At 32.2% G+C, this 17,983-nt stretch overlaps 1 protein-coding gene and 1 pseudogene across 2 annotated transcripts in view; both read left to right on the top strand.

Moving 5' to 3' along the window:
- PGAP1 (post-GPI attachment to proteins inositol deacylase 1) overlaps positions 1-17,983 on the top strand; it is a 128,947-nt gene that overhangs the window by 68,384 nt on the left and 42,580 nt on the right. For both annotated transcript variants that reach the window (XM_077154538.1, XM_077154537.1), the window contains exons 8-17: positions 2,213-2,318; positions 3,068-3,123; positions 4,513-4,596; positions 5,710-5,756; positions 6,162-6,213; positions 10,137-10,214; positions 13,660-13,735; positions 16,918-16,991; positions 17,111-17,162; positions 17,659-17,725. In XM_077154538.1, the coding sequence (XP_077010653.1) occupies positions 2,213-2,318; positions 3,068-3,123; positions 4,513-4,596; positions 5,710-5,756; positions 6,162-6,213; positions 10,137-10,214; positions 13,660-13,735; positions 16,918-16,991; positions 17,111-17,162; positions 17,659-17,725 (692 nt within the window). The remainder of the gene's footprint in view (positions 1-2,212; positions 2,319-3,067; positions 3,124-4,512; positions 4,597-5,709; positions 5,757-6,161; positions 6,214-10,136; positions 10,215-13,659; positions 13,736-16,917; positions 16,992-17,110; positions 17,163-17,658; positions 17,726-17,983) is intronic.
- LOC143677911 (ras-related protein Rap-1A pseudogene) lies at positions 6,466-10,114 on the top strand (annotated as a pseudogene).

The raw sequence follows: 17,983 nt of genomic DNA, 5'->3' as shown, positions 1-17,983 counted from the left end.
TGTGAAGGCACATGGTGACATCTGCTAGCTTTCTTTCCCGATTTCTCATTTCAAAATCGTTCCCCGGGGTGTTTTCGTTCTGTATCTCTAAACATCTCTCTCTGTGTCAGTTCTCAAGTTTTTCCCAAAATTGTCCCCTCTTAAAGGACTCAGTATCCAACCCCACCTTGAACTAGTGGGGACATATCTCCATGAAAGCCACCTAATCAAAAGGTACCACCCATAGTAGGGTAGGTTACATCTCCATGGAAACAATCAAATAAGAAAGATCCCACCTAGCAATACTGAATCAGGATTAAAAGAACATAGCTTTTCTGAGGTATACAACAGTTTCAAGCTGACACAAACTCTAATGCTAGTTTGTAATAAATTCTAATTCTGATTGCATAAATACTTTACAATCACATTTTGGAGGACAGGTAAGCCATTTTTTATAACTATACTGCCAGGAATCATAATACAATACTGTTTATGAAACTATGTTGTGATAACAGCTAGGGTGTGATTTTTACCCCTCTAAAAATATATAGTTTAGATAGAGAGGTAGATGATATATACAGGGTAAATATAGCTCAAAATATAATTAGTACCAAATATATACTATTGAGAAAGGAATTAGAATGAGAGAGGAATCTTTGAGGGCTGTTAGCATACAATTCATAACTGCAAACTTGTGAATGGATAGATTGCCTAGAGGATAAGGATGCACAAGTTCTTGCTTAACAGTTTTGTTGGAAATAGCTGTGGCTTTTTAATTGATCATAATATATGCTACTACTTTAAAAAAACAAAACTAATTTAGTATTAGACAAAGTTGATTGAATTATTGAGCTTGCATCAATGAAGATAAAAGTTCCATTGTCCTCTACTCTAGTTACACCATATCAAGAGAAACTATTCTATTTTGGTACCATGTTTTTTGAGCCATTTAGAAAATTGTACTTTATTTTGTGTACCCATCTTAAGAGGGAGTATCAGCAAACTTGAGATTCTAGAGGAGACTATCAGGATGATGAAGGGACTGAAACAGTTCCACGTAAAACAGTTGATGTATTGAAGTTATTTAACTGGTAGAAAAAAATTTTATTTTTTATGAGGGACATAACAGACTTCAAACTTTTGAAGGGCTTTTGCCTAGTCTAAGATGTCAGAGTAACAGGAAGTCAGATATTTGTCCTAAATAGGGCAGAACATTGTCCTGTTAAGAATTACTAAAATTAGAATTTACTGTCTTGCAAAGTTAGCAAGTTAGAATCTATGTTCAAGCAAATGCTGAGTGACTTCCTAAGTGATCGGAAATACCTGGTCCTCATCTGGCCTTGTCAATTATTTTATTCTGTGGTCTCTGCAAAAATCACTTAAACTGTCAAGCCTCCATGCTTAAATTGTGTGTGCATGTGTGTATGTGGGTGTGCATGGTCCAGGAATTTGAACCTGCGTCTTCTGCATGAAAGGCGAGCATGCTACCATTGAACCACCTGTGTACTCCATGCTTAAATTTGAGAGCTGAATAGAAGGTAGACTCCAAACATGTTTTATATACCCCAGTAAAGTTTTTTTTTTAAAGGAAGGTGCACATAAAGTTGTCAACTTTTTTGTGCTAGGACATTTAAAAAATAGAAAAACTAAAAAAAAGAAACCCTACTGTCAGTTTTCATTATCCTTTCATAAACGAAAGGGTATTTTGACATGAAAAAAGTAGGAGAGAATAAAGAATAGTTTCCAAGGAAGGACAGTTGGAAATTTATATATTTTTTTGGTGACAATTATGATCTTTGTTGTGAGATTGGCACCAGTCTGAAATTGGAATCTAGTGTGTTGGTGTCACTAGACCAGAGGAACTCTTAAGTTGTCTTCTGATTCTATAAGTCTCTGAGATATGTTTTCTTCTTAACTGTTACTTGAGAGTTGTTATTAAGGACATGGGGTCTGGAGCCATGCTGCCTGGGTTTGAGTTCCAGACCAGACTCTTAATAGCTAAGTGACCTTGGGCCAGGTCCTTAATTTCTCTTTGCTTTTCTTTCTTTCATCTTTAAAACAAAAATAAAAAGATTACCACCTCATAGAGTTCATGTGATGATTGAATGAATTAACATATGAAAATTATTCAGAAGTGTTTGGCCCAGAGTTGATAAATGTTGGTTCGTGTCATTATTTGAACTTACCACATTAAATATAAAATGATATATACTATATCAGTGTATCTTTCCAGATAACTCAAAATTCCAAGAAGAAATTGTCGGTTTTGAATCACCACTTTATCAGACACCCAGCAAAACGCTTTGAGGAAAATCCAACAATAATTTCTGACTTAACAGGTTGGTAGTAATAACATGTTCTATATTTAAATAGAGTTCTTGATTGTTTTTAGTTAATTTGTTATTAGCAGATAAAATCTTTGAAACTGTAAGATTTCAGTTATTATAATCCTATGACTACTTAATCCAATGACGTTACTCATAAAGCAGTTAAGGAAGATGAAAGGTAGGAAAACTATCTGTGAGATGTTACCAGCAAAAATATTATCCTGAAAATAACAGATCAAATTAAAAAATTAAAATTAAAAACCAGAAAGATTTACATGTCTCTGTTCTCCTGGCAGTCATAAAAACAAGTGCTGTATTATTCTTTGGGTTTCTCAATAACAGTCATTTTTAAGTCTTCTTTTGAATTATCAGTATATCTTTTGCTGGTAGGTAATACCTGTCATATGCTACTTAACTATTTACCTTATTTAGAAGATAAAATATTTATTTCCTTCTATGATACTTCCTTAGAGTTATAGAGGCCCCACTTAGATTTAAGCACTTTCTTTACTTTATGTGAATGCTGCTTGGCAAATGACCATAGAAAGATCATCTCACTAGATTTTCTCTTTTAAAATAGCCAATGTTCAGGAAACCACTTCTGTTATGTAATGCCTTCTTATGATTGAGAAATATTTCCACCAGCATTTAACAAGTAAAGAAATTGCTTACCATATATACAATACCCACCCTCCCACCCCCACCCCCCAAAAAAGCAATAAGAATCACAAAGTTAAATAATTTAATTTCCTTTACCTTAGGGACATCTATATGGGTTCCTGTAAAAGTATCCAAGTGGACCTATGTGGCTTACAATGTAAGTTTTTACCGGTGGTTTTAAAAACAATGTATTTTAATATTTATCTTTAGAAGTTAATGAGTCATCTTAAAAAAATAACTGCATACCATTTGTCTATTTTAAAACAATTTAGTAATAATTCCTTAATAATAAATATGTAATCAGTGTTCGTATATCCAGTTTTATCATAACTGCCATATATTTTCTGCTTTTCAATTTGTTTGTTTGAATCAGGATCCAAATAAGGTCTACTCATTGGTTGATATCTCTTATTCATTTTTAAATCTATAATACTTCATTCACTCCCTTTTTTTCATAGCAGTTTATTTGTTGAAGGAACCAGGTCTTTTGCCCTATTGAGTTTCATGCAGTCTAGATTTTACTGATTGCTTTCCTGTAGTGTCACTCAGCATGTTCCTTTGCCCACTGTTTTCCTCGAATCGACTCAGATTTGTTTTTGTTTTTACTAGACTATCTTTTTGTGATATTTGCAGCTGTTGATGAAGAATGCCTGCAGTCATTAATTTGTTGACTGCAGGTGGGGATGTAAAATGATAATAATCTAATTCCATTTTCATTTATTGATGGAACACTCTAAATTGAAAAAAAAGTTCTCATTTACTAAATTTGTTAAAAGTGCTATAAATCATGAAGGAAAAGAATAATACTTACTTAGACCTTTGGGTCTTGCCTTATGTTAACTGGTTATCAGAACAGTGAGTTGACTTACAAGCATCCTACATCAGTAGACCAGAAAATAATTAGAGGTTGTGATTTTCCTTTCCAGTATATTATGAACTCATGAACTTTAACATATTTGTGTTTCATTCAGCTGAAACTAAATTGTTCTGTCTTTGGCTACTTGAAGCCATTTCAAGTTTGACTCCTGAATCTTTTTTAGTACAGCTCTCTTTGACAGTTTGTCTTTGATAGTTTCCTTGCTATCTGATATGTCAAGATATTTCAGCTAATTTTTTTTTTTTATATTTCCTGCTCCAGACTTTGAATCAGTTATCTCTCTAAGGAGGAAGGATTCCTTTTATTGGATTCCTTTTATTTTATAAAGTCATAATCTGGGCATTAGAGATACTTATTGCTACTTAGTTGGCGTTTCAGTGAACAGAGTTAGGAAATATATTTTATCTTAATTAAAAAGTAAAACAAACAAACAAAAACAAAAATAAGTTCATATTATTACTTCCAGCACAAATTCAGGACTACAGGATTTTAACCTAGTCTTTATGTTTTATATCTGTATCTTCTTTCTCCCACAGCTAGAATGTTGGTTCTCAAGAATACCAAAGAATGATAGAATCTTTATTCATTTGCTTTATCTAGGTTTTTGATTGGTGAAATTATCTACTCATGCTAGTTGTATTGAATGTTGTCCCCCTTTTTATTTTTTAGGAATCTAATAAGATATATTTTACATTTCCTCTTGCAAATCATAGAAAAATTTACTCTCATGTGTATTGTCAGAGCACCATGCTGGTAAGATAATCAGTACATTTTATGTAAAAAGCTAGCTATTGTTCATTTTTCAGAATTAACTAATTAGTAGATCGCACCTTCTTTAGCTTTACACTTTTATTATTAACTCTAAATAGTTGAGGAATATTTGTTTTGAAGAGAGTGTTTTGATTGAAAAATATTAATTAAAATGATATTTCCATAACTGATAACACCTTTATTCTAGTTTAGGCCTTTCATCCTTCTGCCTCAGTTTTATTATGTTCAGAATGAAGAAATTAAATTTAAAGGCCCCTTTAAAATTCTAAAGTTATATTAATTTAAGGAATGGATATATTCAATCAAGGCCATTCTATAGGAATTTTATTTAGGGTGAATCCTGTTTTTCCATTGGCTTCCATACTGCAATTTGAGGGTTTTCTTTTTGCGAATGTATTGAGATATATTCACACACCAAACAAACCATCTGAAGTATACAGTCAATGGCTCATAGTATTGTATCACAGTCATGTTGTACATCACCATGATCAATTTTAGAATGCTTTCATTATGCCAGAAAAGAAATAATAATAAAAAAGAAAACCCAAGTCCTCCCATACCCTTTTACCCACTCTATTATTGGCCCATAGTATTTAGTGTGGTATATTTGTTATTGTTGATGAAAGAATATTAAGATATTACTATTAACTATGAATTTTCTTTTACAAAGCATTTTCTGAGATGATATAGTAAATTTTTTGCTACAATGTTGTTTAGACTTACAGCATCAGAACAATGATTTTGTGTGTTTCTTCTTAATTAGCACCTAATATATGCTAGGCATTGTTAGAAACATGTTAGATACTATAGCATGCTGTTTTGTTTTTGTTTTTTTTTTTGGCATGAGCAGTCTCCAGGAATTGAACCTGGGTCTCTGACATGGCAGGCGAGAATTCTGCCACTGAACCACCATTGCCCACCCTATAGCATGCTTTTGTAGTATTAGATGAAATAATAATTTCATAATTTATGAGCATTTATTTGAGGAGTTTCCCCCCCAATTTGGGTTCTTTTCCTTCTCCTGAAAAATTTTTTTGGAACATGTCCCATGATTCTACACTATTTAGTGTACTTTATTTTGTTATTAATTCACAGGATACAAATAGTTGGATTTTTGGCTGCATAAACAGTACTTCTATGTGGTAAGTCTTTTGAACCTAAGACCTTCTGCCATTCATTTTTCTCAGCTTAAACCAAATACTCATAGATCATACTTTTAGAATAGTTTCATACAATATGCTGCTCATTTTGCTGATATATTAAATTATAGTATTGCTTTTAAATGAAAAATAAAGTAAATTAACATAACAGTAATTTTTTTATAAACATTGAAACTAATTATTTTTTAGGAAAAATAAATTTTCATTTTCTTAACCCCTATAGTGGGACTATGTGGACAGAGTGTATTGCATTAGACTTAGACTTTACCTCATTATAGCACTTTTATGAGTTTGTAAATAGTTTCTCTTTCCTCTGAAGCTTATTTGTTATTTATAGTACTTTAAAATATGGGTCCTTTAATCATATTTTCATGTTTTATTTCAAAGCCGGCAAGGGGTTGATTTATCGTGGAAAACAGAACTGTTGCCAACAATTAAGGTAATTTATGGCTTCAGAATTTTAATATCTAGGTAAAATGATAACTGAACATACAGGTGTTTCAGAATACACTCTTTTGTTAGTTTGTCTAGGTATTAAATACATCTGAGATGTTTTAGAAATATTTTTCCTAGAAATACATTTATTGGGAAAAAATACTCAGTTGTTAATATTTCTTTACTTGTGGACATAAAAATAAGTTAAAAATGCTTTGCATAAAAGTAGATTAATTTAGGGAGGAGGAGATGGTGGAGGAGGTGCCAAACTGGGGGGATTGTTAGTACTTAAACCACACCATGTGTGAGTACAACCAAGTGCTCCTTAGTTCAGGAAGTGTGGGGAAGTCTGCTTTGACAGTTCATTTTGTTCAGGAAATTTTTGTGGAAAAATATGATCCCATGATAGAAGATTCTTACAGAAACAAAGATGAAGTAGATTGCCAACAGTGTATGTTCGAAATCCCGGAAACTGCAGAGACAGAGCAATCTACAGCAATGAGGGCTTTGTATAAGAAGAATGGCCAAGGGTTTTCACTAGTACATTCTATTACAGGTCAGTCTACATTTAATGACCCAAAGGGCCTGAGGGAACAGATAATATGGGTCAAGACACAGAAGATGTTCCAGTGATTTTGGTTGGCAATAAATGCGAACTGAAAGATAAACGAGTAGCTGGCAAAGAACAGGATCAGATTATGCGAGACATTGGTGCCTTTTTAGAATCTTCTGCAAAGTGAAAGATCAGTGTTAATAAGATATTTTATGATCTGGTCAGACAGATAAATAGAAAAACACCAGTGGAAAAGAAGCCTAAAAAGAAATCATGTCTGCTGCTCTAGACCCACAGTAAGCAACAGCTCTGAGCAAAATTACAGAAATGAAGAATTGTTGCTTAATTGGAAAGTGCCAGCATTCCAGACTTCAGAAAATAAATCTGAAGAGATTTCTCCTGTTTTATATATTATGGGAAGGATTTAGATCTATGGTTTGCACAAGTTCCCTGGAGAAAAAATTGCTCTATATGTATCTCTTGGAAAATAAGACAATAGTATTTCTCCTTTGCAATAGCAGTTATAACAGATGTGAAAATAAATATACTTAACTCTAATATGATTGTACAAAAGGCCATGGATGCATTTCAAATGTTAGATATTGCTACTATAATCAAATGATTTCATGTTGACCTTTTTATCATGATTCTTCCCTGTCAAGCAGTAAAAAGTTGAACCATTATACTTTATATGTAATGATACAGATTGAAATTTCCCCTCAACTCATTGCAGCAGATAACTTTTTTGAGTCATTAACTTCATTTTATATTTTAAAAATTATGAATTATCATCCTGTCATTATATTCTAATTAAAATTATGCATAATGCTTTGGAAAAATGGGTCTTTTATAGGATATATGGGATAACTGATTATATAGCTTTCAAAGCTAAAATACATAATATACTAATCCAACTCTGATATTACTTCTTGTGGTTTACTGTCAGATTGAATTACAGCTTTTATGGATGATTAAATTTTAGTACGTTTTCATTTGGAAAAAAAGGAAATTAATTTAATTAATAAAATGAAATTTAAAAATTAAATCTCTGTATGTTATAGCATCATACCAAAGGAGCTGGAAGGATTTTTAAAAATTAAATTTGAGCTTATGTTTGGAATGATCTGTCTTAAAATATAAGCTGGGTAATGTACTTAAAGTCCATTTTGAAGGAGAAACTACTGGCAGTTGGGAAGTAGGCATCTCAAAGAGACACATATTCATTTTTCAGATCAGCGTCATCACTTTGTCATCAAGCACTTGGGTAACTTGATCTGCTTTTTCTAGTAGTCCAAGATAGTAAGTCACAGCAGAAATTTATTTAATAATGGTTAGTGATTTCTTTATACAACCGTGATAGATTAGCAAGGCTTTTTTCAGATAACTAATTTGCATACACTCTCAAAATCTATTGCTGCAAAGCAAAGTACTTCTAAAATTTAATTTAAAATATACATTCTAATATCCAAATTATATATATCATAACTGATAATCTTATGCCAGTTTCAATAGTTTTCAGTCTTCAAGTAAATCTGTACTGCAAAAATAAAATCTGGGGGTGCAAGAGTAGTTCAGTGGTAGAATTCTCACCTGCCATGCAGGAGACCTGGGTTTGATTTCTGGCCCATGCATTCCAGTTTGGATATTCTATCCAATCTATAATTTAGAGGTAAGAAGAAATGATTAAAAACCTGTTAAAATGTACTTAGCTTCTATTTTTAAAAAGGTAGTCCTCAAACCATAAAATTCCTACATTATTATTTTTTAATCTCTAAAGATCAGTGTCTTCATCTAACTCTCAGACCCTATGTTGCTTGCTCTAAGTATAAGTAACAGCTGGCCAAAGAGCAGAAGAGCAAGCTTTTCCACCTGCTTACTTTTTTATATTGAATGCTGAAAGAGAAGGAGAAAATAAGAAGTAAAATATTCTACAATCTTAATTGTTCCCAGTGGAGGAGAATTTTTACTATTAATTATATATAAGGTTTTCCGTTATAGTGTGAAATTCAAAGTTATATATAATTTGTTAGTATTTATAAACGGTGCACAAAATTATTTTGTCATGAAGTTGAAGGGATAAGAAACACTAAAGTGAAAAAAAATTGTGGGTTTTATTCATATTAGTATCTCAACAAAAGTAATTACAAATGAAAATCATACCACTTTCAGACATCTCTGCTGTCTGAATTTTTCATAAATAGATGATAACCTCCAGCAAAACTTTTTAAAGTTCAACAGGGGCATTCTGAGAATAAATATTCAGAAGCTAGTCAAGTGAATAACTAAACAGAGTATCTAAGTTCTTTCTAATTAATGTGTCTGTAGTACCATTTACCATCTGTCTCACTGTTCTAAGTTATCATTTGCTGTGATATATACCTGGCTCTTTCAACAGTATACCATAGTAAGTCTGTAGTAGAGACTTGGATGACTTAAGTATAGGGTGAAACCCAGAAGTTTATGTTTAAACAGGCATTCTCAAGTAAATCCAGTGCAGGTTGTTAGAAGACCACTCCATGACAGTTGTTTAGCTTCATCACCTCTGTTTTAGTTGCCCACAACAGTGCTTCCGAAAAAGATTGGAGAAAACTAAGTGTCTGGAGAAATTTCTCAATGCAACTATATTGGTACAATGTAAAACTATCCTCGCCCCTACGTCTCTTCTAGGAAAAAACAAAGCAAGGCAAAACTGGTTTTGGTGGCTTGGCTTTTCATTAAATAGACCAATCTATTACCTGTTCATTCTTCAAAATGACTATAGGATATGGTTTAATTTTGAGAGGAGAAATAGTTATTTGTTTAGTGAGGTGTTCAGATTTATTGTGTCTTTATGCTACTTAACTAAATAGTAATTCAGGGGATAATGTTCATATACATAATTACCTAGCAATTTTTTATTACTCGGACTGGATTAGGATCATTTAAGATTAAATTGCAACTAATCTATCTACTACTTTTGACATCCATTCATTTATCAACTATTGAGTGTTTTGTTATATACTACCAACATAAACATAGAAATTAATGTTTTAACACTATAAAAATATATAGCCAAATTACAAAAAGAAAGACATCATATCTGGCAAAAATTGTGTAAAATAATTAAATTCAGTGTTACATGAAGGGATATCATTTGAAAATATTTTTGGCAGTATGTTTAACCTAATTATTAGGAATTTTACTTTCAGGAGGATTAGTGATCTGAAAACGTAAACATGGAAATTTTATGAAGTACTGAACATAGTTTGGAGTCTGCTTTGTTGATAACTGATCAATGAAGAAATATATTTTTGCAATTTTTCTTTCTTTTAACATGCATTGTTAAGAGCATGCCCTAAGAAAAAAAATCAGCTTTTTATCTTTATCTTTTTTAGTCTCTGACATTAAGACTTCAAGATTATCCAGCTTTGTCCCATCTTGTTGTTTATGTACCATCTATTCTTGGAAGTAAGGTAAGGTAACAAATAGATTAAGATTATCAGAATAGTTTACGGATGCACATGCAAAATTTTTAAGTAAATTTTTAATGAATTCTCCTGAGTAGAGACTGAACAAAACAATGGCCAGTTTGGTGAGCCATTTAAGACTGCTAAACCATTAGAGCCATCTACATTAATTTGAACTAAGTAAAATAAACACAGGTCCACTTGTTCCAAGTGGAACTAGTTCCACTTTATCATTCTTTCAAAAGCAATTAATTTTTGCATGCCTTTTTAAGTGCAAGACTATAGGCCAGGAGCTATAGGAGGCACACAAATGAGGATGACCTGGAACCTGTTCTCAGAAGGCTACATACTGTTGAGTATGGGGAGAGAAATATATTTGGGGCATAGGGAAGGGTACAAATAAAAGATGTACCCCAAAATATATAATACAAATCAGAATATAGCAAGCATATGAAAGAGTGAAAGATGGAGATATCTCTAATTGATAGAATAAATAAAGGCTTTATGATGAGGTGATATTTGGAATGGACTTAAAAGATGGTTAGGATTTGAATAAATAAAATGTACATTTTAGACCTTTCTTATCTAATTAGGGTCTACTAGGCATATATGGCTATTTAAATTTAAGTAAAATTTAAAATTCAATTCCTCAGTTACATTAGCCAAATGCCAAGTACTCAAAAGTAACATCATTGCAGAAAGTTCTAATGGAACGCACTCATTTAGACAAAGGAACAGTGAGAATAGTAAATTCACTCTGGGAAAGTGATTAATCACCATATTGCAGAATCTCTTGTTTGGAGGATTCAGGACACTACAGAATTCATAAGTCAGTAGGGACCTGTAAGATTCTCACCATAGTATTAATGTGATAAGAGCTATGCATTTTGGAAAATTAATCTATTTATGATGATGGATGTATCAGAAGCAGGAAGACCATGCACCTTATAGGGGTTATGAGGGCTTATACTATGGAAATGGGAGCAGAAATAAAAGAATGGTGACTTTGAGAGAAAGAAGGGAGTAAATACATAGAGATAAAACATTCTCTGCATCCTCCTTTTCCCATATTACCACCAAACTTATCCTTTGAGAGCCAGTCTAAGTGTCCTCTCTTTTGCTTTTCTAGACTTCTCTAGTAAACTTTTACTCACTCTAATGATACTTTGTGTGTAACTTTTTTGATAAACTTATTACATTGAGTTATAATTCATTTTTCTCTATTACCATCACTGTATTATGAACTCTTTAGAGTAAGGACTAGATATTTTTAATTACTTTATATCCTTAGTCTTTAGTGACAACCGCATAAATTATCAAAAACTGTTTCTTGAATGAGATGCTTGACTGAGACTTGTAGCCAAAATAGTAGGAAAATTTTAAAGAAGTAGGAAAAGGAGAAAGGGGAGTGCAGTTGGGAGTCAAATCAAAGCTTGAGTCTCACGAACACCTTATAATGGATTCGTTGTTTTTTTTGCTTAGCTCAAGTGAGAGGTAATTCAACATCTTCAATACTAAAAGCTCTCTTTAAGGGTATTCTGTCAGGTAAGTTGGAATGAATCTAACATCCTTCCCCAAACTTGGAAAGCTCTGCTCTGGTTATTCCAAGGAATTAATTAGCCTTTCTGCAAATAGGCAGTTTTAGCAGATTAATAAATATATAATATGTCTTATCACTCTTTGGAAAGTAACACTTCTGACTGCTGTTATACAACCCTGTCTGATTAGGATGACAACTTAGGGCCTTGCATAATTTTTTACATGTCTGAGTTAAACAGCCTGTATACATCCTAATAAATGTATCGTCAAGAGGATACATATATTCAAACAGATACTTATGAAAAATTTTGGATCAACCCATATCTTAATATATTTTTTGAAATAAAAATATGGAATCATCTGCATTTTTTAATTTTTTATTTATTTTTTGTTTTTTGCGTGGGCAGACACCAGGGAGCGGGTCTCCGGCATGGCAGGCGAGAATTCTGCCACTGAGCTGTCATCATACCACCCAATCATATATCTGCATTTTTTGATGACAAAAAACAAAATAACTAAACACATTGGAGCTACTTGTCTCAGATGTTTTATAGGAAGATGCTAATGTCTTTCGTGGTTTAGGACTTAATCCATTGTGTAACTCTAAAGGCATAGCCAAAATTTTAAAGCAGTGATAAAAATTATATTATTTTAAATGTTTACAAAGTTATTTTAAACTGTTTGTAAAAACTGCTTTCATGACTCAGGCAGTGAATCATCCAACTGTACTTTGTAAAAATACAGTAAATAATCCTGTTCAGTAAATAATTTCTCTAATATTTTAAGAGTTATTTTCTATAATGAAAACAGCTGTGTAGTTTGCCTTGTAAGTGAAGAGGAGAGAATAAAAGCAAAGCCCATTAACATGTTTTCTTCGTTTTTCTTCCACGTGTGTTGTACAATCTAATAGCAATTTCCCTCATCTGTTTTCACTTTCAGAACTATAGAAAATCCACCCAAAAGGCAAACAAAGCAACTACCTGAAAAACATCCAAATAGTAGTTATCAGGAAAAGCCTATAATAGACCTCACTGGCTTTCCACTTTCTGTGGACAGAAAACTACTTGCTAACTACAGTTAAACTTCAGATTAATTTCTTCTTTAGCTCCTTTAGATAAAAAGCATTGGTTGCATTATGTAGATTATTTTAATGAAATTGTTCCTTTACCAAAAACAGTTCTTACCGCAGACAGCTGAAAGCAAAATTTGTTTTGTAGTTGTAGAAATGTTATTAGAAAAAAAGTATTATTTCAAAAATTAAAATGATGATGCAGCTGTCACATTCATTCTTTGCTTTTTGGGGGGATAGCATTTCTTTTTCTTGCTTCATACATTGTGAACCTTTTTTTCACTTTACTGTCATCACTGTTAACTTGAAATAATCTTGTCAAATAACATTAGCCATCTGTAGATGAATTGCAGTATTTCTCCAAAGCCTTTTGTAGTCTAACTAGACTGTAGAAGCTTAATAAGTGTGGGATTTTTTAAAAAGAGGTATAGCAAAATCACATTTTCCTTTTGACTTTGAAAAAACTCAGAGATATATTATCTGAATTCCTAATTATGCCTGAATTAATTATGACCCATAATGTGTTGAGCCATCCTCCAGTGTGACTCCTCTCCAAATGCCTAAAACAGACTATACAAAAACCTTGCTGTGACTCTGTTGTTAATAGATTATTAGTTCATCTACAAGTTAAATTAAACTTGTTTATCAAGTTTTCTCAGCTTAGCATCTCTTTTTGAGAAATTATTGTCATTTAAGTATAGGCAGAATCATAATGTGGTAGCTGATTCTTGCTCCAAAGCTGAGATTTATAGACCTTTAGTTTCTGCTCAAATATCCAGTGACACTATTTTACTATAAATTTAATTCTATTTTTTCTTAATAAACCAACCTTTTATATTTCAGTTTGTTGTAAACTGTGAATTCTTTAAAAAAGAAACACGATCTATACAACTTCCTGTAACACATCTTTTTTCCTTTGGTAAGTACTTTGTTTATGGAAATCTTAGTTGCTTTTATTTTTAGCAGAGTGCTGAATAATTTTGACACTTCATTGCAATTAAGCAGTGCCTCATAATACTAAATATTATATATTTCAACTGTAATTCTTAGCATAACTGTATGATGTGGTTCAATGATTTGATTCTTTGGAGAATCATCTTTTGAGAATGAATTTTAAAAGACATTTCACCATAGTCACATACATTTATAGGTAATAAGTTTGTGTATGTGTGTGCGTAGTGTGTTTGTATGTTTTCATGTCAATATATACTAAATATTGGCCCTTTTCATAAAATGTTATAAAGGTTATGAATTGCTATCTTTCCAATGAAACTTCCAAGATTTCTTTAAATATTTTTTTAGCTTCTCTTTTTTGCATGGGCAGGCACCAGGAATTGAACCCAAGTCTCCGGCATGGCAGGCAAGAACTCTGCCACTGAGCCACCATCACACTGCCCAACTTTTTTTTTAATTGTTAAAAATAACTTATAACAAAAAAGCAATCAATTTCCAAGTACCTTTTAGCAAGTAGTTATACAACAGATTTTAAAGTTTGGGATGAGTAATAGTTCCATGAGTTTTCATTTTTTTCTTTAGCTACTCCAAGACATTGGAGACCAAAGGAAATATCAGTATACTGATTCAGCAGCCATATTCACTTGTTAAATCCTATCTTCTCTATTATACTCTTACTTCTCTTTTTTTTTCTTTTTTGTGAAAAATAACATATATTAAAAAAGCAATAAATTTCGAAGTACATTGCAACAGTTATAGAACAGATTTCAGATTTGAAATGGGCTATAGTTCCAATTTTGGGATTTTATTTGTAACTGCGCTAAGGTACTGAAGACTAAAAGAAATATCATTATACTGTTTCAGCACTCATACTCATTTATTAAACCCTACCTTCTTTGTATAACTGTACCATCACCTTTGATCTTTCTCTCACTCTTTAGGGGTATTTGGGCTATGGCCATTCTTTTTCATGTTGAAAGGGCCTGCCAATAATATGGAATAAAGGAATGGAATTAGTTGATGTTCTGAAGAGGCTGGCCTCTCTGCATTTCAGGGCTTATCTGGTCCAGGGACCCATCTGGAGATTGTAGGGTCTGGAAAGTTACCCTAGTGTATGGAACCTTTGTAGAATCTTATACAATGCCGTAGGTATTCTTTAGGATTGGCAGGAATGGTTTTGGGTGGGGTTTGGTAAGTTATGATAGTAGCAACATCTAACTGAAGCTTGCTTAAGAGTGACTTCAGAGTAGCCTCTCAACTCTATTTGAACTCTCTCAGCCACCGATACCTTATTTGTTACACTTCTTTACCCCCTTTTGGTCAGGATGGCATTGTTGATTCCATGGTGCCAGGGCTGGACTCATCCGTGGGGGTCATTTCCATGCCACCAGGGAGACTTTCATGCCTGGATGTCATGTCCCATGTAAGGGGGAGGGCAATGTTTTCACTTGCAGAGTTGGACTTAGAGAAAGAGAGAGAGATCACATCTGAGCAACAAAAGAGGTCCTCCAGAGGTGACTCTTAGGCATAACTATAGGCAGGCTAAGTTTTTCCACTATGTATATAAGCTTCACAAGAGCAAACCTCAAGAACAAGGGCTTGGCCCATTCATTTGGGTGCCCCTAATGTTTGACACAGTATCCAGGGTTTCCCTGGTGGTAAAATTTGATAGTTCCATATTGTTTCTGCCATCCCTCAAGGACTTTGCCAATACTTTTTGATTATCTGCTTAATATACTCTGGGATGTATCTAGACATTATATTAAGCTATACAGGATTAAAGGCTCTCATTCCTATTCTGGCCTCCCTCTGTTTGGATTGTTTAAATGATCTATCCAGTTCTAAATATTTTTTAAACTTTATTTTATAATAATTTTAGATACAAAGAAAAGTTTAAAAATGAGTACAGAATTCCCATCTACCCTTCACCCACCTTTCCCTTATGTTCGCATTTTACATAGACAAGGTACAATTTTCAAAACTAAAAAAATTAACATTGGTACAATACGATTAACTACAGTTTTCACCAATTTTACCTCTAATGTCTTTTTCTGTTCAAGGGTTCCACGTTGCATTTAATTATTACATCTCTTTTGTCTCCTCTAATCTGTGACAGTTCCCTCAATCTTTCCTTTTCTTCATGACTTTGACACCTTTGAAGTATACTAGTTATTTATTTTGTAGAGTATCCCCCAATTTGGATTTGTTTAATGCTTTCTTCTGTTTATATGGAGGTTGAATATATTTGGCAAGAATAGCACAGGAGTGATGTACCTTTCTCAGTGTTTCATAACAGAGAATACATGATGTCAGTATGTCTAATTATTGGTTAACCTTGATTCCTTCTTTACAGTGATGTCTATCAGGTTTCTCCACTGTAAAGTTACTATTGTTCCTTTTGTAATCAATATTCTGATACTTTGAGAGTATGAAAATATCCTGTTTGTTCAAAATAACCCACTAATTTTAGTATCCATTCATGAATCTAGACTGTAGCAATTATTGTGGTATTTTAATGGTTATTTGTATTTATCTCATTCCTTTTATGTTTAGCAGTTGGAATTCTTCAAAACGGAAAGTTACTTCTTCTCTACCATTTATTTATTTATTCAATTTTTATTTATTTCAGTTTGAACTCATGGATATTTATTTTATTCATTGGGTTATTAACCCAATACTCTTGTTATATGTATTTTTTGCTTACGTTTTTCCAGCTTTGGATATTAGGAGCTCTTTCAGATTGGCTCCTGTGCCCTTTTGGCATGCCCCCATCCTTTCAGTCTTTCTAAATATTCCATTTATTTTAATATTTAAACATATTTAAATATTTCATTGTTGTGAAAAGAATCAATGTTAACTCTGTATCACCTATATCATTAATGATAGCAGATTTGTAAAAGAAGAGATATACCAAGAAAGCATACCTTTCTCCAATCAGAATTTTGTATTTTATTCTATAAGCAGATAGATGTGGTTGAAAAGTCATTACAAATGTATTTTGTTCAGAGTTGATTATGGGAGGATTGCATTGTTAGGAGCTCACTCTTCCATACAGGAAGGTAAAAATCTGTAAACTTTTTTTTTTAATATTAACATTTCTATTTATTTTTTGGTATCCTAAGTAGTACATTACTTTTATTTCAACAGGGTTGTCTTCAAGGAAAGTGGTATTAAATACAAATGGACTGTTCTACAATATAGAGCTTCTAAATTTTGGGCAGGTAATTATCCTGACTATAACAAGAAGGATTTAATTTAACTTTACTATTTATTTAGTTAATTAAACAGATAAATACTTGAATTTTTGTTTTGTTTTGTTTTTGTGGTCAATTACTACTAGATATACCAAGCTTTTAAAATCAACGTGGTAAGCAAGTGCTCAGGAGTCAAAGGTAAATATATTTTCTGAAAAATATGTTAAATGGTATTGTCATTTGAAGAATTAGTAGGTCTTCACTTGGATTTTCTATAATACTTACTCTTCCATGTGTTTCTGTATAAAGAAAAATATATGATCATAGAAAACCTGTTTATGTTTTTAAGGAGTTAAATATAAATTTTTCTTAAGAGTAAACATCATCCGTTTCATCCACATTTAAAAAATACTACATATGTTGCTATACTATTATAGTAGTAATTCAGATGTAGCTAAAAAATGTTTTCCCAGTTTCTTAGTACTTTCCAAATGCTCTAATATCCTTTGTAAATCTAATTATAATTAACTCATTACTACTTAGTAATTCTCCATAGTTTCTTATGAGATATAACTCATATAACTTTTTTTTATGAAATGTGTAATTGCGTAATTAGTCGGGTATTGTAGTAGCTTATGTAACATTTGGTGTAATGTAGTGGTTAGTAATACATATTTCTTTTTTGTTTTAACAGAAGAAATAACTAGTATCTATAAACTTCATATTCCTTGGTCTTATGAAGACTCACTAACCATTGCACAGTAAGTATATGAAAGAATTTATTTTAAACTATGGTGTTTAAATCATATAAATTATTAAAGTGCCTCTTAGTAAATAGTAGATATCCTTTATGTAACGTTGTGCCCATAATTTAAGATAATGTTAAATATTATTATTTAAATGATATATAACTTAAACCGTACTTCCTTGAAACATGAACCCTCTTCCTACCCTCTACTCCTATTCCTGTATCTTAGAAAGAGCATTCAAACAACTGTTCATATAACTGAAAAAGTATC

The sequence above is a fragment of the Tamandua tetradactyla genome, chromosome 3 (genome assembly GCF_023851605.1).
Source record: "Tamandua tetradactyla isolate mTamTet1 chromosome 3, mTamTet1.pri, whole genome shotgun sequence".
Classification (NCBI taxonomy): domain Eukaryota; kingdom Metazoa; phylum Chordata; class Mammalia; order Pilosa; family Myrmecophagidae; genus Tamandua; species Tamandua tetradactyla.
Note: the sequence above shows the minus strand (reverse complement) of the source record. Positions and strands in the feature narration are given on the sequence as shown.